Below are 23,606 nucleotides of genomic sequence, written 5' to 3'. Positions count from 1 at the left end.
GTGGACTGTCTCCCACCAAAAAAAATCTACTTCACGTGCATCTGAAATCTCATGATCAAAGTTGCTGGCAAGTTTGAATGAGTCAGGGCTGTGTCGTTTGGGCAGAAGAGAAGAAGAGAAAAGGGGTCCCCCTGTCCCACAGAGAAAGCCTCTTCAAGTGGAGATGCCCCACTTCAGGTCAAACTGGGCTCTGTGGCCCAGGCTCTCTGCTGGGAGGACCGGGCAAGAGGTGACCTTGGCGGACATCCACACCTGCTCTGTGCAGGACCTCACCGGCCCTAGGAGTGTGGTGAAATGGAGTGTTTGACAAATTCTGTATTTATCCATACATACTCGACAGCTTAAGAAAACGCTGTCTCTCAGCATGTACACACTACTATATATAAAATAGATCAGTAATAAGGACCTACTGTATAGCATGGGGAACTCAAATCAATACTCTGTAATGACCTATATGGGAAAAAATGCTAAAGAAAGAGGGGATATATGTATCTGTATAACTGATTCACTTTGTTTTACACCTGAAACTAACGCAACATTGTAAGTCAACTATACTCCAATACATTTCTTTTAAAAAAAGAAGAAAGTTCTGTCTCTCTATCACAGCCTAGGGGCTGCACATTTTGCAAACCTCACCAACAGCTGCACCTCTGTTTTGTGACGACCCCTTGTGACAAGGTAAGAACAGGGAAGGGGGTGCTCTTCAGTAAACCCATTTTTTTTCCTGCTTGAAATTATTGTGGCATGTTTCAATTTCCTTCAGTAAATGTGTTTTTCACCTAAAATACTCTAAGAAATATTGTCAACTTCTGAATCATGCTGGGAAATGCCAGAAAGCATGGAAAATTTTAAACAGGGGATGGTTTCAACGTCACTTATATTTTGTTCAGAAATATAAATATGCATTAGGATTTTGTTCCCTTAGTTGATTCACTTTCTCAATTATGCTTCACTTATGTAATTAGGCTGTATGTGTTGAAACCCAGCCACAGGAAGGAAGATGACCTAGAAGCATCATTTCAGGGGAAAACAACCCCACCATGAAATACACATTGGTCATCCTTCATGGCAAGGATTCATTCCTTGTAACCAAGACTCTGAATATCCGGAAACTTTCTGTCAAACTTCATCTTTCCTCATATAATATTAAAAAATGGAAAATTTGCATTTTATACTTGCCATCAATCAAATGTTAAATTCTGTGTTACTTTTAGCTATTCTGACTGAAGGGAAAAAAATAGAGAAGTGAAGCAATGTCAAAAGCAAGAGAATTTGTGCCTTTTAAAGAGAATTATTGTGCCTTTTAAACAGTAAATGTAGGTCTAATATCGTCAGTCCAAGACCACAGGAAACTGTTGTATTTATTTGTTCTTCCAAAGTTCTAGAATGAAATGTGAATAAAAGTTATCAACTGGTAACTCTAAATAGTTTTCTTGCATTTGCCTGAGTAGCTTTAGCTAGATTTATTATCACCTATGAAAAACAGATTTTCAAAAGGGCCTCAATAGATACAAACATTTATATAGATTTTAAAAAATGGGCTTGAAACTTAGAAAAACCTTATATTGGAGAGCATGAAATTTCTGCAGAAGAAGCACTGTTCAGTATTGACTATAATTGATGCAGAAAGAAGAAGGCACCTTGATCTGATCCTTATTCTAGTATGTCTGGGGTTATTTTTGAATACAATACTGAAATAATGCATCTGCTCTGAAGATCTTGGAAAGCAAAATCCAGCAGGGGTGATCCAGATCACTGCCTCCCAAGACCCCCAACCTTCTCCAGCACATTCAGGAGCTCTGGGATGACTTTCTTCTATACCTATTACACTGTTAACACTGAAAGGCCTTCACTTCTCAATCTCTTTTTCTCATGTAGTAAACATTCCCAGAAATTGCTTTAAGAAAAATTGCTTCCCTTTGTCGCATGGCTCTGTGGCTAATGTCCCAATTCTGTTATTGCTGACTCTCCTGATTATTCTATTTCTCAAACTCAAGTACAAGCATGCACAACAGCGGATATACTCTCTCTCTCTCTCTCTCTCTCTCTCTCTCTCTCTCTCTCTCTCTCTCTCACACACACACACACACACACACACACACACACACACAGAGATGTAATGAGCAGGAACCAGAACTACCTCACAGGATGCTTTTGAAATAATGAGAAAAATTATAAGATGGAATTTACACTGTCCTTCTCTTGAAAGCTGCGCATGGCAATCCTGATGTCCCTGAGAGATGCCAGACAGGACAAGCCACATAGGAGCAAGGTCTGGAGTGGCCACTCCCACTTTCTTAGATAAACTTGTCCCACAAACCTAGATAGTCATGTGTTCAGTTGCTCAGTTGTGTCTGACTCTTTGTGACCCCATGGACTTATACAGTCCATGGAATTCTCCAGGCCACTATACTGGAGTGGGTAGCCTTTCCCTTCTCCAGGGATTTTCCCAATCCAGGGATTGAATCCAGATCTCCCGCATTGCAGGTAGATTCTTTACCAGCTGAGCCACAGGGAAAGTCCAAGAATACTGGAGTGGGTAGCCTTTCTCTTCTCCAGCAGATCTGCCTGACCCAGGAATCGAATCGGGATCTCCTGCATTGCAGGTGTATTCTTTACCAACTGAGCTATGACAGAAGAGCCTGGTGGGTTACAGGCCATGGGATTCACCAGGCAAGAATATTGGAGTGGGCTGCCATTTCCTTCTCCGGGGATATGGTCATAGAATGGATTTTAAGAAAACCATTCTAATGGCGTTAAATACAATCCAAACTACCGCTCACCATGTCGAAAAAGGAAAGTGTGAAAAAGATCTCAAAGATATACATCACCATTGGAGAGGGGACATTTCTGCACAGGAAGTGACATGAAAAGGGGCAGTGGGAGGGAAAGGGTCTTTTTTTTTTAACTTTATATAATTTCGCAGTTGTAAACATGAAAGGTGTTTTAGTCTGAATACATATGTGTTTATATTATGTGGATGACTAACAAAACCTTTCGAAAGAACAACAGTGATCCAGATTTCTAAATTTCGTAGCCATAACCCTCACCACCCTTCCCTTATCGTTCCAAGGAAGATATGGATCTTCCAGATGTGGTTTTGGCACTAACCTGGCGTGTGCAGGAGACGAGGTAGGTATTAGCACTGCTGCCTCTGTTCCAGGAATCCCACATAACAGGGAACACAATGAGGCTTTTGTTTTAGTTTACTGCTTCTATGAGAGACTGAACTCACCTCCTCAGGGTCACCAGACACTGAGGGGACCTGGTAAGGGCCCTCAACTTTCCAGATGCAAGTTCATCAGATGACTCCCCGTCGTATGGTCGCATCTCAATCCCTCATTTCTTCGAGTCACTCAGAAACATATTCCTCTTGTGGTCCAAGCATCCTTAGAGGGACACGGCTGATATAAGCAGGAGTCTTGTTTTTTCCATGTGCCATGTACGGAGCTGAGAACCAGTTCTTGTGCCCAGAGCCTTCTCCCAGGCACTTGCTTTTAATTTCTGAGTTGGCTCATCTTTCTGCGTCCACTGTGCAAAACTTCTTAGGAGGGAGCCACTGTGAGCCTGCTGTGACTATTACTTCTCCCTAAATTGCTGCCCCTGGGCTATAGCATCTCAGTGATTGAGATCCTTTATATTAGTTTTCCTAGTACACAGTTATAGTCTGAATGCCATCTACTTAAATATTTAAAAGAGTTCCCCAAATATGATCTAAAGTTACATCTCTCTGTACTCCCATTTCCTTAAGACTGCTCCCTCTGACAGCTCTCTGTCTAGCTCCGGACCACCTCCCTCTCACTGTTAATATTCTTCTCCCAATCCTCTTGCACTCATTTTCGCTTTATTCATCTCATGAAACAGAGTTACTTCATCATTTAGGAACTGTAACCTGTTATAAAGACAAGGTGAAACTTGTCAATCAAACCCTTACACATTTACCATCCCATCATCTAGAAATCTGTCCAATATGGTAGCCATGAGCCACAGGTGGTTATTTATGTGACGTTTCAGTAAAATTAAATTTAAGATTCCATTTCTCATTCACACTAAGTACCTTTCAAGTGCTCAACAGATAAATGGAGCTAGTGTCTCCGGTACTGGGCAACACAGAAACACATTTTACTCACTGCAGAAAGTTCTGGAGAACTTTGGACAGCCCTGATCTAAGTATTTAAGTTATCATGGTACCCAGACCCTTGGGAGAATTCAAAACTTTAACAGCAAGAAGAAACTGGATCTTGAGAAAGCAGATATATTAGTTGATAATAAATGAAAACAACGAATTAACTTTGGGAATAAGTAAATTTCCCCAAGTTATTTTCCTAAACATTATGTTGGCTTCCTGGATGGCGCCAATGCAGGAGACGCCAAAGATGTGGGTTCCATCCCTTGGTCTGGAAGATCCTCTGGAGGAGGAAATGCCAACCCATTCCAGTATTCTTGCCTGGAGAATCCCATGGACAGAGGGGCCTGGAGGGCTATAGTTCATGGGGTCACAAAGAGTCGGACATGACTGAGTGACTGAGTACAACACGTTACTTACCCTGACTGGACTATAACATTGTTTTGATTCTAGAATAACCTTCTATGAATTGACAGAAATATTTTTTAAGAAGAACATTTATGAAGCTGTCAATCTGCTCCTTTTTCATTTAGGTATAAATAAGTTTGAAAAGCTTAGACGAACAGGAATATGGGAATGTTTCCAGCCGCCTTAAAGCCTTCCAAATGGAGAGCCAATCTTACAGCCTCTAGCGGTGATAAGGGGGCTATCTCCCCATGTGCCAAGCATCTCTTCATCCATCAGCCTGCTCAGCTATCGCTTCCCCATGAAATCTGCCTGAAACAGTTCCCTTCCCACGTAAAACAACCAGTGTCAGTCTCCCCCAGCTTTGCTCAACTACCATCTCCTGTGCTTAAGTCCATCACTGCACATCCTGCTGAATTCTAGCTCTCATATCTGTCCTCCCTGTGTGGCTGGGAGCTCCTAGAGGGCAGGAAAGTGATCGGCTCTCATTTGCACTCCCAGCACTTAGCACTGTGTCTGACACATAGGAAGCTGATTGAACTGAATAAACTGGACACAAAGATGTACACTTTTCACTCTGACTCTGGTCTTGCAGTCACGGGTATTTGAGGTATAATCAATGTGAGCTACTTTGTTACTGTCTACATTTAGTTAGCTGACATTTTAATTAATTTGAAATGTTAGCAGGAATAATTACCTGCCATGATCAAGCTGGCTGTTGGTAGCCTACATGTATTTGCTTTCTAAATCTAACAGGTTTCCAATTTCTTGGGGGAAAAATAAGCTTTTCTCTGGGTCCAAAATGGAGAAGGGAAATGGCAACCCATTCCAGTATTTTGGCCTGCAGAATTCCATGGACAGAGGGGCCTGACGGGCTACAGTCCATGGGGTGGCAAAGAGTCAGACACGACTGAGTGACTCTCACTTCACTTCTGGGTCCAAAAAGCCTAACTAATGACATTGCAAAGTGAAATAAATACTGTTGTTCCATCTGAATTCTTTAATATTTTTCAAAATATACAAATAAATCATTGAATGATGGGATTTTGATTTGATGAGCCAAAAGACAATGAAAAGCATTGTCAATATTTAAAACCTAGATAAAAACTCACTCTCCAAAGCTTCTCCAGGAAAATGTCCACTGGGTTTTCTTCCTAAGAAACTTAACTTTATAAAATGGGCAAACACCCACATTTCAAAAGGGAGGCCCAAATATATCTTATGTTGTCAAAAAGATCATTAGTGCCTATGTATGTGCTCTTAAAACCAGAATCCTAATAATCTTGATTAAAAGACTGGCATCAGCAATCAAAACTCAAGATATAATAACTCAGTATTAAATATAAGCTATGATATTCAAGAAGATGATCTCCTAAGCAAGAAAGGCCTGGCCCTTTCAGTGCTGTAATCAACTCAACTGGAATTGTTTTTCCCTTCAGGTCAGATTAGGAGCCTAACTGTTCTTTCATTTTTCATCTCTCCTTTAAATATCAGTGGAATACCACATTTTATAACTTTTATATTGAAAGATAGAAAACACTATTTCTGAATTTGTTGAAGGATTTATAGAACAATTCTGTAATCCTTTTGAATTTAGAGCCATACCTCAGAGATTTATTTGAATAGAGAGTTGGAATTTCCAAATGCCTACATATGTATTATCACATTTAATGCAAATTGTTCGTATACATGATTAGCCCAATTATTCAGGCCGCATCTGCTCAGTTTACATACTTTTCATGACATCTCCCTCCATTCACTTTTTATTCTTGATTTGAAATGTTATACTTTTCTTTCTTACTAGTCTTGTGTTAGTAACAATGGTGAAAAGAAGAAAAAGAGGTAAAATTCCAGCTGATCATAGTTTTTAAATGTACAAAGTTCTCTTAGAAAAACTGACTGAGAATATTGAAATTGCTGCTAATTGAAAGGCTTTTGTGAGTAGAGGCATTACTCTAAGTGATTTCAAGTCTTTCAGTGTTTGTGTCTTATTCAAACACAATCTACAACTCCCAGTTACTAACATAATTATTTTATAATAGTCTTTTCCTTTATTTAAGTCTGTGTGCTATGGAGGCTTATCCCCATTTTTATAGGTGAGGGAAAAAAAAAAAAAAGGAATAGAGAGAGAGAAGGTTGACCTGTCCAAGCAGAGGCCAGGGTTAGAAACCAAGGCACTCGATGGCAGGTCGAGTCCATTCCCTGAAGTCAGTGGCTCTCATATCATCTGCCTGTTGGTGAGCTTGTGAACACAGACGGTGGCTGGAGAGGGGGTGCCCTGAAATGTTGGATTTGGCGGGTCTGGGGTGGCTCTTGAGAATGTGCATTTCTTTATAAGGCGCTGCAGATGCTGCTGCGGCCAAGAGTGGTCCTCAGACCATACTTTCCTCCGTGGGTTCACTTTACATCCCATAAGTTGTGAGCCACATTGGAGCAGGGGCTCACCTGGGTAAGGTACGGTTGCTTTCCATGCCTGTCCACTGGTGCCAACTGGTCACCATTGCAATGCCTGTGGCACCTCATACACATCAAGTAGATGCTGCCTGCATCAGCTTCCGTTTTCCCATGGTACAAGGGAAATGAGATTGGGCCAGTGAAACGTATAAAGAACCTTTTTTGTAGCGTCTATTTTGGCTAAAGTGTCCCATCCTTTTCCTCTTCTGAACCACTAAATGTAATAAGTGAAACTAAGCGGCACAGAATGGCAAGGAAAACTGTCCCCAAGTCCTTACCCTTCCAAGGAGCCCTTTATGTCCAGGGCAGGGAGTCTGAGGTTGCCAGGCCACGAAGTAAGACCTCCAGGTATCCGTGTTCTCCCCAGACACACACTATGGCCGTTGACATTAGTCAATACCTTCCCAGCTTCGTGAGGGGGATTTAGTTGCTATTCTTTCTTGACAATTAAATGACCATCCTTCCATCGCCCACCCCCAAATAATTTCTTCAACTCCTCCTTCTTTATGGTGCAAAATAAACCACTTTAAAGGGGCATTATCCTGTTCATTTTATTTTTTTTCAGATTACTTGGGAACAGAGACGCTATGCTTTTTGAGAAAAGTGGTGGATTGTGGTGCCCCAGGTAGTTAATGAGCTAGAGAACCAAGATCACGTGAACCACCACATTCTAGGTGAGATCCGACTGATGGAAACGAAAGAGCTGGAAGAAACGGATTACTGACAGTTTGTTAGCGTTGAACGTCATGGTCTTACCTATGCACACTAGATCCATAAAACCATACATTCCATAGCAGATCTGAAAAAGGATGTCCTTCCTCTGCCACACTGCATAGGGGCTGAAGGCGGACCAGAGGAGCCAGGTCACACTCGCTATTAAGAACAGGGATCCTAGAATTACAGCGATCATCTGAACTTTCTCAACCAGTGTTATAGAAATGCTTTGCCACTAAAAGAAAAACAGAGGCATGTAAGAAAAGGTGCTGTGGATAATTTAAAAAGAAAAAAAAAACATTTTTAGCCCCATGTTTCTCTTCACATTAGACCCTTTTCAATCTGATCGGTCCCCCAATGATTTTTTTTTCCCATTTCATTCAGTGTATAAAAAATAGACCAGTAGATAAAGATTAATGAATTGCCTCAACTTCATTATTTTCAGTAATTCACCACTCAGCAAATTTAATCTAGTTTTATTCCAGATAACTGTACTGAGTGTGAATGGCTGAGGAATATTTAGTACCGAGGAATCACATTGTCATCTTTCACACATGCATGAAATTAAATGCACTCTGAAGAAACATGGTAAGGGCTCCTCTGCCTGGAAATTTATTTTGCTCTTAATACATCTGGCTACTGCAAAAAAGGGAAGTATCTCCTTTTGTGAAAAAACATAAAAAGTAAATAAAGAATCTATATAAGAACATCTGTGAAAAAGTCATTTAACACACTGAAATAATTATAAGGAAACTATAAAACTGTATGTTATCTGTTATTGCTACATTTCATATGCTCAGATATTACTGGCTATTTATTATCTAATGAGCAATCCATGAAGCCATTCTTGTCAAGATTTAGAATTTGTACTTTAAGGAGTATCTTTGAAACTCACAAACTGTATAAGCAACCACCATTCAGTGGAGACAATAATTTGGTGTCCAAAGCATCAACATTTGAGAGGATTTATTGTACAAATGATGAAAAATCTTTCAAGGGTGTTAACAACTTGAGAGAATTAATTAATCATGTTCTCACTTTTGCATCACTGAGACAGAAACACAACTAGAATTGCTATTATGGTCTGCCAGTAAATCAAGCAATGAAACTCAAAACAACCCGCACAGTCTCCTCATGTGTGAGAGTTGTGGCTGTTACAACATATGGCTTGTCAGAAGAATTGCTAAACAGTTTAAATAATGAGCTTCAACAGTCAGAATCCACTGGGTGAATCTGACAACCTCCTTAAACCCTTTACTTACCTGGAGTGTGAATATGTGAATCCCCAGAAAGAAGTCTATCACTACTCATAACTTCCCTCTCTTCCTCATTGCCTCTCTCACCACAAATAAGTTACATATAATGATTTTAAGCATGATTTGAACCTTTCGTATTCTTAAGACACATAAGTCTACACTTGTTAAAGATTAAATATTAAAATGAATTCAAAATACTTAATTCTCTCAAGTCACTTACTGGCTTCTCTTGAAAAAAAAAAACAAAACACACACACACACACACAAACCAGAACCAAATGAAAAAGTTTGTGGATTCTATAATGAAGACATTTTTAATCATTTTAATATGAAGATTAATTTATTGAAAAGTGGTTCTTATCTTTATAAGTTTGCATGAATAATAACTAAACTAGTCAATATAATTTTATCATATTATTATATCATTACAAATAAATCAGTATTATATTTTGAGCACATTTCTGAAGCTTTATTTTTTTCCCACTGTCTTCCTGACATAACATTAAGCACATTAATTTCAAATGACTAGGCATTTGAATTTTAAACCATTTTAAATTTGGTGTTGCCAGCCAAGTGTGAAGTGTCAGTGTCTGTGGTCTTGTTTAGTTTTGATGTCCATTAAAGTCTGCATGAAATACAACAACATAGTAAGCAACACAGAAAACTGCTTCCAACTAATCTCCAACTTAGATGGATGCTAACAGGTCTGTATACACTATGTTAGTCTTTATCAATTTATTAATCACATCACACAGACGAAAACAAAGCATCATTTTAAACCCATGAGGCAAAGGTGTCCAATTTGTGTGCGTATGTATGTATGTTTGATTTTCACAGGATGGGCTACAGGTTTCAAAATACATACGCCTGCATCACAGGAGTCAGAAAGTCCAAAGTGTGTGAAGAGGGTTCACCAGGAATGCACTCTACATACTGATATCTCTTTTCCTTTTGCCAGGAATCCTTTATGTTTCAGATTCATCATGTAATTTCAGCGGCATTAAATTTGGACAGCTCAATATTGTATAATTAATTATATTTTGCTCCAGTTAAGCTTATTAATTAATTAGTTGATCCAGGCTGCCTGCATGACAATTGAGTAACAGCATAACTGATGGTGGCCACAGACACCCTCAGGGGCACTTGGATTTGGGAGAACTGGTGGGGCTGATTTTATGGTGCTGTGGTGCGTCCTGGGACAAGGAAGCTGGTGACTCTGGGTCTCAGAGTCAGCTGACTGCCAAGACAGGGAGGCCGTGCTCAGGCAGCAGGCTTCCCAAACATGAGGCTCAGCTGTGCCTTGACAAGAAAGGTGAATGAACAACAAGACAGACTTACTAGAAATAAGAAGCATATGGTATCACTTATATTTGGAATCTTAAAAAAAAAAAAAAGAAAAAAAACCTTGATACAAATGAACTTCTATACAAAATAGAAATAGGCCCACAGTCATAGAAAACAAATTTATGGTTACCAAAGGGGAAGGGTGGGGGTGGGAAGGGATAAATTAGGATTGGGATAAATTAGGATAAATTGGGATTAAAATATACACACTATTATACTTAAAATAGATAACCAGCAAGGACCTACTATATAACACAGAGAAGTGTACTCAATAATTTGCAGTGAACTATAAGGAAAAAGAGTCTGAAAAGAACAAATATATGCATATGTATAACGGAATCGCTTTACTGTACAAATGAAGCTAACACAACATTGTAAGTCAACTATACCCCAACAAGAGAAGAAGGAAATATTGATGCTTCATACTTGTTTGGTGTTACCAGATTTAAAATGGTTTAAAATTCAAATGCCTGGCTGTTTGCAATCAATGCATTTAAAATTATATCAGGAAGCTAGGATAAAAAAGAACAACTCTTGATTACAATACACCTGGAGGCTCAATTATTTGCTATCATAGAAATGATTTTTTAGTGGTGGATATAAGAAGTAATTTGAGACTTTTGAAGTTTATTTTTAAAGAATGACAAACTGTTCAAAATCTGCAATGAACTCCCTGCAATTTTGGTTTTCTGTTACTTCGCTAATAGTGCAAATGTGTGTGCAAGTGTGTCTGAAAGTGCATGTATATTCTTCACATGCTGATGAACCTTAAAATTGGTACTATTTCACTGAATAGCTAATGAGGACAAACCATTACTGAAATTAAATTTATGAAACCAATTATGAACTTAGAGATTGCCCTTTGAACACTGACACCATCTTGATAATTTCTTCACCCACTGTATACCACTCTCTTATTTTTACCATTATGTACAAAACGTGGGATTTTTCACATTCTTCCCCTAGGAAAAATACTACTACTTCCCACCACAAGGAAATACTCCTTGCCCTGGAAGACACTCATTATCTACCAGGCTCAGCCTAACGGAACTGTGTTAATGGACCATTAGCTTGGACAATAAAAACAGTAGACAAGTGTCTTGGGGCATCTCTCTACCATAAGGATACTGAAGGCCTGGACGGCAGTTTGTAAGGCACTTCTGAATCTTGAACAAAATTTGTCAACTGCTGAGCACACTTTTTTTCTCCTCTAAAACTTCATACATAAGTATGTATATATATATATATTTTCACTTAAATGTCTTCCCAAGTTTGGAAAGGAAAGTAACAATAATCAGATTGGTTTAAAGCCAATAATTGCTGTTTTTTCTTTCAGTCTATAATATGTGAATACGTATGACTCTTTTATATTCCTGAAAAGCTGTTCACCTCTACACAACTATTCAACCTATTGTTTCTAGAAAAAATGGGACCAATTGGTTCCTCTTTGGGAAGTTCTTCTAATTTAGTGTACTAGAAGAAGTAATTTAATATTCATGCCCTGTATTTATCCAAGACTAATATGTGTCAGGCACTTTTATAAGAAGTTATACATATTAACTCATCTAATTCCCCTGGCTACCTTAGGAGGGAGGTACTATTACAATCCCCATTTTACAGATAAGGAAACAGGTAGAGAGAGGCTTAACAATTGCTCCAAATTAAAACACCTAGTAAGGACTGGATTTGAGATATAAACCCAGATAGTCTGGCCTCTAGGTCATGCTCTCAACCCTGTTACTATTCTGTGTGATAATTTCATTGAGCTCTGATAACAGTTAATTGCATGCACGCATGCATGCATGCTAAGTCGCTTCAGTCGTGTCCGACTCTGTGGACAGAGCAGCCCACCAGGCTTCTCTGTCCACAGGATTCTCTAGGCAAGAACACTGGAGTGGGTTGCCATGTCCTTCTCCTATACCCCATCATTTCAGTGCCATGGCAGTTTTTTGATAAAAGCTTCAAGACTGTCTTTTCTGGTCTACTGAGACAGCTTTCTAGCTGCATAGCCAGCTGTGAGTCACTCACTGATCCTCTATTTAACTCCCAAATCTATACTCCTAATGAAAGAAAACCTGCCCCCATTGGGCTGGACTCTAAGCTCCATTAAGGAGGCTAAATATTTGGTTCAGCACATATTCCCAGGGCCTGGCACATAGCTATTGCAGGAAGGATGGAAGAAAGGGATGGAAGAATATCACAAGGAAGACAGAGAAGAAGGGAAGAAAGAGGGAGGAAGGAAAGAAGCAAGGTAGGGAAGGAGGGATGAAAGAAGGAAAGGAGGGAGAGAGGAGAGAGAGGTGTACTCCTCAATTCAGCTTTATCTGATTCTCTGTATTCTCCCAAAGGCTGTGTACCTTTTACTTAGGTCCCTTCTCTGCTTTGGAGCACGTTCTCACTTGATGAAATCTCTCATCCATCCATAACTTGCTGTGATGCCAGCTCTTCTAAAAAGGCAGCCCCTCCTGCCCCTTCTCTTCTAAGCAGAATTCCTCCTTATGGACCCCCCAAGCCACTCTGTATACTTCTGATTAGCATGGATTTCTTTCATTGGACTCCCACGTTGTCTTGGAATACTATCGTCCACACATTGCATGACATGATAGCAGAAGCTGAGTCTCACCTCCCGTTGTGTTCACCAAACAGTAGAGCGCACCCAGTCAATGCTTTAAATACACCATACCTGACTTTAGTTTCCATCACCTAACTGATTGCCAGATTAACATTCTCTCCACATCCATTCTGTCATTGCCTTCAGGATAAAGTTCAGCTCTGGCGAAGCCACCAGTGAGTAAAGAAGTGAGAATTTAAACTCAGATTTGTTTCCAAAGCCTGACTTCTTTCTTAAGTGTCTGCCTCTGCATATTGTCTGCTTTTCACATCTTCTGTCTATTTAAACTGACCCATCCTACATCTAAAAGCAAAACCAAAGAGGACATGGCTATACCTACCTAAAGGTAACTCTAGGGATGAAAAAAGTCAACAAATGCAAAAAGCAGATCAGCAGAATACCAACTAAACCTAACCAATAGCTTTTCAAATGGGATCCTCACATACTTCTTCAGTATGAAAGTTGCAATGCGTTAAATGAATATTGGGCTTTCCTTGTAGCTCAGATGGCAAAGAATCCACCTGCAATATGAAACCCGAGTTCAACTCCTGGGTCAGGAAGATTCCCCTGGAGAAGGAAATGGCAACCCACACCAGTATTCTTGCCTGGTGGGCTACCTGACTGAGGGACTAAGCACATACATATACACGTAAATGAATATTAACATAATGATGACATGCTAATGGAATTATACTTCTTTAATTTTAACAAAGTTTGGAAGGAATTAAATAAACTCATACTGGAAACTTTTTAACATTCTCTTTATATATAACTGTTCAGAGATGTACCAAGTAAGGTCCATCGGTGCTAGAAAGACACAGACAAGTGTGTGTGGCCCCAAACGGGGTATGATATTGTGTAAGGGTCCATATTGGTTTGGTATCCCCTTCATGGGAAACTTGATAAGTATCCCAATAATTTCTATAGACTGCTCTGAAACCATGGCACTAACTGTTGCCGTTACCAATGAAATCATACTGCAGCCATGAAATTAAAAGACACTTGCTCCTTGGAAAACAAGCTATGACCAACCTAGAAAGCATATTAAGGAGGAGGGACATTACTTTGCTGACAAAGGTCCTTATTGGTCAAAGCTTTCGTTTTTCCAGTAGTCATGTACAGATGTGAGAGTTGGACCATAAAGAAAGTTCAGTGCCAAATAATTGATACTTTTGAACTGTGGTGTTGGAGAAGACTCTTGAGAGTCCCTTGGACTACGAGGATATATCAAACCAGCTAATCTTAAAGGAAATCAATTCTGAATATTCATTGGAAGGACTGATGCTGAAGCTCCAATACTTTGGCCACCTGATTGGAAAAGCTGACTCACTGGAAAAGACCCTGATGCTGGGAAAGACTGAAGGCAGAAAGAGACCAGGTTGACAGAGGATGAGATGGTTGGATGGCATCACTGACTCAATGGACATGAGTCTGAACAAGCTCTGGGAGATGGTGAAAGTGAGGGGAGCCTGGTGTGCTGCAGTCCATGGGGTCACAAAGAGTCGGACACGACTGGGCGACTGAACAACAGTACAATCACAGGTGTATTACTGTCTTCAGACAAAAAAGGATGGAAGAAAAAGCCAGGAATTTTCTTTAAAGAAATGATTGGAGCCCAAGCCATGACAAGATCGAGTCCCCTCCTTGTATAAATCACTTCTAGCCAGTAAAATGAGAACCAGAGAAAGGCATGCACTCTATCAGGCCTCCAGGAAGCTGTTTAGAATGATGTGTTCTTGTCATTCTGTTGTCTGAAAGAGTTAATGCAGCCTCTCAATTTAGAACCAATTTCCTCCCTGAAAATAGCACGTGCTCAGAGGGAATGAGGCTAAACTCAGAGAAAGTAGATTGTTTCAGGGTGCATTAAATCATTCAGTCTGAAGCACTGCTTCATCTTTGTTTTTATAAGGCAGGTCAGATATGAATCACAGCTAATAGATTTGCAGAACAGTGATTTATAGCATGCAGTGTGACAGGTGGTATTACTTACCAATGTCACAGGAGAAAACACCTGTTCTTAAGAAGGGTCCTCTACAGAAAAGTGAGTTCAGCGAAAACCCATTTTCAATCATCTTTAGATGGTGTTTAAATTGAACCACTAAAGTTGGAATTTGAAACGCTGGCAGAAAACATCTCAATGTGTAATCAATTTGACAGGCGGATAAAACATTCAGTTAATTATATGCCTATTCTTTGAAGACTCTCATTTATAGGTTGCATATTAAAAATGATTTCATGGCTTAATATGAGTCTTCTCTGTGAGAAAAGCATTTTCATAAATTTGTCAGACCTGAGATAAACGTCATGCAAGAGAAATTTGCTTTGTGTGAGAAAGGTGAAATCTAAGCAACCTAAGAAAAATAATTAGGGGAACACAAAACTGCTTCTTTTAAATGTTAATAAAATCAATAAAACTCTAGAAAAACTAACCAAGAAATGAAAGAGGAAATGTGATGACTGATATTACAGAGGAAAAGAACACTAAGAGGACACTGTAAACAATTTTATGCCAATGGATTCAATTAAAAATATGAAATAGACAAATTCTCTGAAGAAAACAGACTTACCAAAACTGACTCAAGATGAAATAGAATGTATAGAAATAGAATAATACTATATAAAATAAATTGAATTTTTAATCCAAAGCCTTCCGCAAACAAATGAACAAATATCTCCAGGACCAGAGAGTTTGACTGGAGAACTTTATCAAACATTTAGAAAATAAAATGTGAATTTTGCACATATTCTTTCAGAAAATAAAGGAGGACAGAATATTTCCCAACTCATTTTATGAGGTCAGCATCAACCAGGTACCAAAACCTGACAAAAACATTACAAGAAAAAAAAAAAAAAAACAAAACCTTTCAGACCACACTCCTTATGAGCATAGATGAAAAAAAAATACTCTATAAAATATTAGCAAATAAAATCCATCAATATATAAATATAATGATGCAGCACGAGTGACATTCACTACTTCTGGTCTTTGTACCCTTTTCTTTAATAATTAAAGCAGTTGTAAAATGTATGTTTTGTTTTTGTTCAGTTGCTAAGTTCTGTCAGACACATTGAGACTTCATGGACTAGCCCGCCATGCTCCTCTGTCCATGGCATTTTTTCAGGCAGGAAATATTAGAGTGGTTGCCGTTTCCTTCTCCAGGGAGTCTTCCAGGATCAGGGATTGAACCCAAGTCCCCTGCACTGGAGGTGGATTCTTTACCACTGATCCACCAGGGAGGCCATCACAAGGCGTGCTTGATGGACCACAAACAAGATGTCTTAGCATTCCCTGTACCTCAAAATGTGCACACTTCCTGGGATGAGTGTCCAGAACTATGTGCCTGGGTCCTTGGATTATGAAGTAGGAGAGAAATATTCTTCCCCCAGGAAGGAAACCTCTGAGAGAAGGTGGACCCTAAGAAGATTTCCCTCCAGTGTTGAGAGTCATCCCAGTTTTCCGCATGACAACTCGGGTCACATGGAGTTTGCATATGAATGGGCAAAGCTATGGTTTTTCCAGTAGTCATGTATGGATGTGAGTTGGACTGTAAAGAAAGCTGAGTGCCAAAGAATTGATGCTTTTGAACTGTGGTGTTGGAGAAGACTCTTGAGAGTCCCTTGGACTAGAAGGAGATCCAACCAGTCTATCCTAAAAGCAATCAGTCCTGAACATTCATTGGCAGGACTGATGCTGAAGCTGAAACTCCAATACTTTTGCCACCTGATGTGAAGAACTGACTCATTTGAAAAGACCCTGATGCTGGGGAAGATTGAAAGCGAGAGGAAAAGGGGATGACAAAGGATGAGATGGTTGGATGGCATCACTGTAGCAATGGACATGAGTTTGTGTGAACTCCAGGAGTTGGTGATGGACAGGGAGGCCTGGCGTGCTGCAGTCTATGGGTTCATAAATAATCAGACATGACTGAGCGACTGAACTGAACTGAACTGAACTGAACTGAGGCAAGGCTGCCTTTGACTTTAACTCCAGGAGAACAGTCTTGGATGAATCAGGAAAAAAAAATGTTAAACTGGCCTGAGGCCACGTGGAACAGCAAAGGGACCAAAAATTCAGAGCTGGGCCAGAGTGATCAGATAAGCATGGCAAGTTTGAAAATTCAACTCCAGGATGAGAGGAACAAAGAGAAAGCTTCATCACTAAGTAAGAAGCAGGACCAGCAGAGCCCACAGACATGGAGTAGGGAGGGAAGCTGAACAGGAGAAGTGCCTGTGAATGGCCAGAGAGATGGACACTAACTCATTTGTCAGATGAGCCTTTCCACATCATCTGCCCAGAAAAACCCTTCTAACCAAAGCTTTCCTCTATTCAGATCCCAAGTCTTTGTAAATGGAAGCTGAAGACCATCCTATCTAGCTGTCTCCAGAGTCACAGGAAGATGAAAGATCAAAGGAGAAGAAAGTATGACTTTTTTTTATAAGAGATGAGTATTGTTAGATGTAAGGTTTTGCCTCACTGAAAAAAATCTCTCAAGTGACTTGGTATTCACAGGAGCAACAGCTTTTTAAACTAATTTGTGCTAGGTCACTTCAGTTGTGTCTGACTCTGTGACCCTATGGACTGTAGTGGCCCTCCAGGCTCCTTTGTCCATGGGATTCTCCAGGCAAGAATACTGGAGTGAGCTGCCATGCCCTCCTCCAGGGCATCTTCCTGACCTAGGGATTGAACCCACGTCTCTTTATATCTCCTGCATTGGCAGGCAGGTTCTTTACCACAAGGCCACAAGCTAGTATTTTGCTAGCAACTGTAGGGTATGGAGTCTACATGAAGATACCAAAGATTCTGGATCTCACTTAAGAAAATGCATATTTACCCCTGCATTTTATTCATCTAATTCTTTCTGAACCATCCATATCTCGTCCCTCAAGGTAATCTCTTGTTCAACTGTTTTGATTGTTGTAGATGTCCATACTTGTCAAAGGCATGTTGATCCAGATTTAACATTGCAAATGTTCAAATAAAAATACACTTCAGCTCTTCAGTGTTCAAGACCTTATACTGCCCTTTCCCTCTCTGTGTTAATTCTTTCTTGCAACAAAAGCAGGTGCTATCCATTATTTCAAATCAGGGAAATTTGCCTCAAGTGTCAACTGTCTAATATAGTTAATCTCAATAACTAGATTTTATCCCATATGAATTAAAAGTGTATGCCTGCATATAAAGCACTTTTGTTTCAATACTCTTCTCAATATTTGGTACTGATAATGTTTGAACGGGCTTCCCAGGTGGTGCAACAGTAAAGAACCCACCTGCCAATGCAGGAGACCCAAGAGATGCAAATTTGATACCTGGATTGGGAAGATTCCCTGGAATAGGCAATGGCAACCCACTCCAGTACCCTTGCCTGGAAAATCCCATGGACAGAGGAACCAGCTTGGTTGTGGGTTGCAGTCCATGAAGGTCATGACTGAGCAACTGAGCATGCATGTATTAGCACAATGTTTGAACACACACTGCCCAGGGCATCTCTAAGTAATTAGTAGGTGGTCACAATCGTATTTACTTGTTCTCTCCACGAATTGAAAGCTACCTTTGTTAATGGAACTAAAACTCTCAATGGGCTGTTACTAGTCTTCAGCCTTGCTTTTGGAACAGGATTTGCATGGAAAGCAACTACCTTCTCATTTGAAATATTCAGTTCATGCAGACTGATGAAAGAAACGTTCACATCCTGAGGTACAGGGAAGTCATTCGGCTTGTACTTGAGTTGACGTGAATTTTATGCTACCTAAAACATCCTGTTTGTGGCCCATCAAACACACGTTGCACACTGCTTTAATTATTAATGAAAAGGGTGCACTGAGGAGCAAAAGAGAATGTCCATGCTAAAAATAAAGAGTAAGTGCCTCCCTTCCTGAGGTGCCAGTGCTGGTCCTCCTTTGATGATAAGACTGTCTTCCAGGTGCCAAGGCCAAACTGACTGGCTGTGGACATCCTGATCTGTTTTTCTTGAAACCTTCCAGGAATGTATCCCTGACTTGTTTCATTCTCTTTGTTCTGACAAGCAGGAAAACCGTGCTTCTCTGGAGCAGTTCCTTGGAGTTAGATGAGAGGGTCTCTCCTGAGATACAGTCTTCAATTTATCTCAGATAAAGCTCTTTTCTATTCTTACCATAGATGGTTTATTGGTTATTTTCATTGAGAAGACTGAACACCATATACTCTCCTGGGGGGTCAGAACAGTATCCCCTGATCATTAAGGACCAGAGCATGAATCAAAATGACCTCTTCTGTGTAACTGATGCAGGCTTTACACAGTGGTTTTCCTTGGCTATGGGGGGCCTGGTTCCAAAAGAGAACTGGAATTGGCCGTTCTACCACATGAGTTACTCTTCCCCTAAGGACCTCAGTGTTCTTCACTGTAATATGACATCTGACATGGCTGTCTCAGAATAACTGTGTACGGACATCTTCACACCTCGCACTCCTTCCTTAGTTGGGTTCTAGAGACTGAGGCAGCGGCTCACCCCAGGGGATTCCCCAGCAACCACATCTGTGCACACATCACTCTCAAAGTGCAGAGCAGAGACGCGCTTCACAATCTGAAGCCACAAAAGCATAAAGAGGAAGGTAATGTTCTCCAGGGTTCTGACGCATCAGTAGAGGTTCATTAGGCAGAAAAGAACGTGCCAGACAGAAGACCAGGCACCTCTCTCTCTTTGGCTACAGGTTTTGCTTTAATTTCATTTTATCATCCTTTTACCTGTCTTTTATAATAGATTTTAGTTCAATTCTCACACTTAGTTTTGCAAGCCAACAGCAGTCAAATAGTGACTTCTTAGGCCATTAATGTAAACATTTGAGTATAATACCTGGCTTCCACCTCAAATAGCCCATAATCTACTTGAGGGATGAGACCAATGCATGAGAAACAGGGGAATCAAGCAATACAGCATGCAGTTTAGCCATCGACTGTGCAGAAGAGACTGTGAGTTTCATGATGGGAATTAGGTGGGCAGACATCAACGCAAATTCAAGCGACCCAGAACGGCTCCCTGGCCTGCCTGTGAGTGATGGGAAATGTGGAGATGTAAAAGTCTGACATGAGATGTTTCAGGAGGAGCAACCTGAGCAAGGCTCCAAGGTGAAGGAAAGAACAAGGGATGCTTCCGGGGTCGCCGATCTAAAGGCAGGCTGTATTTGCAGGACCCCAGAAGAATCGTTTGAGAAGTGATGTTGGCCTACAATCTGAGACACAGAACATCCAGCAATATGACTAACTTTCTCCCTATTAAGTCCCATCGATACATGGTGATCAGTTTACACGTCTGCTTCCCCGACTTCACTGGGAGCTCTGTGCAGGCAGGGACAAAACCGTATCAATGTCTGACTGAATCCTTGTCACTTGGCACTGTGCCTGGCACATCATCAGAACTCACACTGAGTCAGTGAAGGAGACTTAGTTCTGCTTTATCTCTTTATGTGAGTGATTTGTTTTGACAGCATGAAAGGATCCCAAAGTCACTGTAACTTTCTGGTCTAGTTCCCAACCAAGGATGATTTTTGCCCACCTTCTCCCCTGGAGACATTTGACAGAATTTGGAGACATTTTCAGTTGTCATCACTGGAAATGGTGCCCCTGGCATTTAGGAAGTAAAAGCCAGGGGAGCTGCTTACATCCTACAGTGTACAAGTCAGCCCCACAAAATTATCAGTCCCCAAATGTTGATAGTGCCAAGGTCGAGAAACTAGTCTCTCACACTTAAGACTGAAATAGACACTGTGTTTGGATTGTGGGTATTTTAGCTGTACTCTCTTCTGAACGTAAAGCATGCTTATCTTAAAAAAAAAAAGAAAGAAAGAAAATGAGAGGGAAAAAGCTTGATTCTTCTCAAGATAATTCAATATAGTTTCCTGAGAAACCTAACAGCGGTGATGTCCAAAGTGTGTCAGGGGTCAGCTCATCAGCCAGCCAACTGCATTACATGGTGACTTAGCTGGAAAATTCGTGAGAAACGGTGCGGGGAGGACAATGTCAGACGGTGACTAATGTGCCAATTAAAAAAAAAAAATTCCAATTCCTTGTGATTCTGCATGAAATAACCTACAGGCATCTATTAACCCAGCATGCTAATTTTTGAAATGAATGACAGATGATTCAGTGAAGCATTGATAAAGGAAGGAAAAGCATGTTGCTAAGGAAAGATTTCTTTATAACTCCAGATACAGAGGGAAGTACGGAAAGAAGGAAGGAAGGGTGGGAGTGATGGAAACAAGGAAGGGGGTAGGGAGGGAGGGACAGAGGGAGGAAGGGAGGGAGGGACAGAGGGAGGGAGAGAGAGGGGAAGCATAGATGAGTGGATGGATGGATGATAGGTAGACAAATGATTGGATAGATGGAAAGACAGACTGACTTACCCCCATCCAAGGCCACAGCCAAGGTCACTAAAGCATCCATAATGCTGTATTATCATCCTGCACAGAGTCTCCATACACTGAAGAAACCCAAATTAGCCTTTTATGGTTTTTGATTAGGAATTAGAAGAAAGTTACTCAACAACTTTAGGGTATTTCTAACATTCTGATACCAAACAGCTTTTGCATTAGGCACCTCAGAGAGGGAACCTACCCTAGAAACTAAATAATCCTGTGGTCCTGGAGAGAGGAGAGCTCTTCAGATAAGAGAGAAAAGCAAAGATAATCTGGTTTATAGAGAAATGATGGGTGCGGATGAAAGCCATGTCTACTGAGGTCAGAGATCAACCTGTTTCAGATTTGAACATGCACAACCAAGAACCTGTCCTTGTAGAAACACATGTGGAAGGAGGCAAAAAGCTGCTCAGAGGCCCTTCGTTTTAAGGAAGAGAAAAGAGAGGTCCCAGCAGAGAAGCAAACTGCTAGTCAAGGCCACCAAGCTGGCTGCTGGGACATCAACGTGACCATTGACGTTGGTCCAGCCACTCTGCCGTGATGCCTCTGAAATTACCCTGAAACCTCTCCTCTCTCAACTTGGGCCATCTCACTCCTATGAGCTAATGTACTGCTGCTGCTGCTGCTGCTGCTGCTAAGTCGCTTCAGTCGTGTCCAACTCTGTGCAACCCCATAGACGGCAGCCCATCAGGCTCCACCGTCCCTGGGATTCTCCAGGCAAGAGCACTGGAGTGGTTGCCATTTCCTTCTCCAATGCATGAAAGGGAAAAGTGAAAGTGAAGTCGCTCAGTTGTGTCTGACTCTTCGTGACCCCATGCACTGCAGCCTACCAGGCTCCTCCGTCCATGGGATTTTCCAAGCAAGAGTACTGGAGTGGGGTGCCATTGCCTTCTCCGATGAGCTAATGTACTAGTCACTCTTAACTCTTCCTCGTCAAGCCCACAGATCCAGCCCATAACTCATGATAGTAGTAGAAACCCCCTGCCCCACGACCCACAATGTCAGAGGCAACTCAGGGCGGATCCTCAACACTGGCCAGGGACCTGCCTACAGGTCAGGTGTTCACTAAGCTGCTCCTCTACTTCTTAGGAAATCTCAGTCTATCCTGAGAAATGTTCCAAAATGATGCACATTGCAGAAGAGATGAATATTAAATTATTCACATGACAGCTGACCTAGCTTTTAAGCCACTTCATTATGAACAGGATTTATCTAAGAGGAGATGTGAAGGCAACTTTTCCAGAGCTTTCCCTTCCCCAAGAAATGCTTAGAGTGAAAAAAAGTAAGTAGTTTAGAGAAAAGAGAAGGGCTTGAGGGAAGCATTATTGATTTTTTTTTTTTTTTTGGAAATTAGATTACCATATTACTACTTTTTAGAAGGCTGTATGTGTGCGTGCATCATGTCTGACTCTTTGCAACCCCATGGACTACAGCCCACCAGGCTCCTCTGTCCATGGGATTTTCTAGGCAAGGATACTGGAGTGGGTTGTCATTTCCTTCTCCAGGGGATCTTCCAGACCCAGGGATTGAACCTGCCTATCTTGCATCTCCTGTGTTGGCAGGAGGGTTCTTTACCAGCTAAGCCACCAGGGAAGTCCTTTTAGGAGACTATATCCTTATTAAATAAAAATCTATTCTTCAAAAAACTTCTCTGACAAAAGTTTTATAGTTGGAAGCCGGAAGAATGAATGCCTGAAACTAAGCATGCTTTGCAGACAGTAAAATAAGGCCTCCTGTGCTCCCAAGTAATTAACAAATTATTAAATAGCTACAATATTAAACGTGCTCCTGCTAAAGAAATAAAGCCTAAATCTCTGGCTAAGAGATGGGAGAGGAGGGCAGGTACAGGGCTGCAGTGATGTGCATGGAACTTGGAAGGTCCTGTCTTAACATCTGTCAGGGAAGAGAAAGGGGGCCTGCTGGTGGCAGAACCATCCCCAGGAAGGACAAGCTCTGGAGAAAAGGGAGAGCGGATCAGTTCCATTCATTTCCAGAAGGCTTTTCGACCCGGGGCAGAGGAGGGAGCGGTGAAGAGGGGGTCTGCAAAATGATAGATTCCGAGCTGAAAGTGGCCCAAGAGAGCAGGCAACGGAAAACAGGGCCAGTGTCTTTCCAGGTAGCTGATGGCATGAGAAAGGCATGCTCTGGTCTGAGTTTCTCCTGCAGCTACAGGAGCAGAGCTCTGTGCAAAGAGCTCTGTGCAGACGGCATTTGTGCAGCGTGTGTGGTGTGTGTGTGTGTGTGTGTGTGTGTGTGTGTGTGTGTGCGTGCATGCCTATGAAAAAGGAACACTGCCAGCCATCCCAG

The 23,606-nt window shown here is 41.1% G+C and overlaps 1 protein-coding gene across 1 annotated transcript in view; it reads right to left on the bottom strand.

The window, feature by feature from the left end:
* Positions 1 to 23,606, bottom strand: part of MARCHF11 (membrane associated ring-CH-type finger 11) — a 115,687-nt gene that overhangs the window by 18,858 nt on the left and 73,223 nt on the right. Inside the window, exon 3 of the mRNA XM_069556128.1 lies at positions 7,742 to 7,934. Within this exon, the coding sequence (XP_069412229.1) occupies positions 7,742 to 7,934 (193 nt within the window). The remainder of the gene's footprint in view (positions 1 to 7,741; positions 7,935 to 23,606) is intronic.

This window comes from Ovis canadensis, chromosome 16 (assembly GCF_042477335.2).
Source record: "Ovis canadensis isolate MfBH-ARS-UI-01 breed Bighorn chromosome 16, ARS-UI_OviCan_v2, whole genome shotgun sequence".
Lineage (NCBI taxonomy): Eukaryota > Metazoa > Chordata > Mammalia > Artiodactyla > Bovidae > Ovis > Ovis canadensis.
Note: the sequence above shows the minus strand (reverse complement) of the source record. Positions and strands in the feature narration are given on the sequence as shown.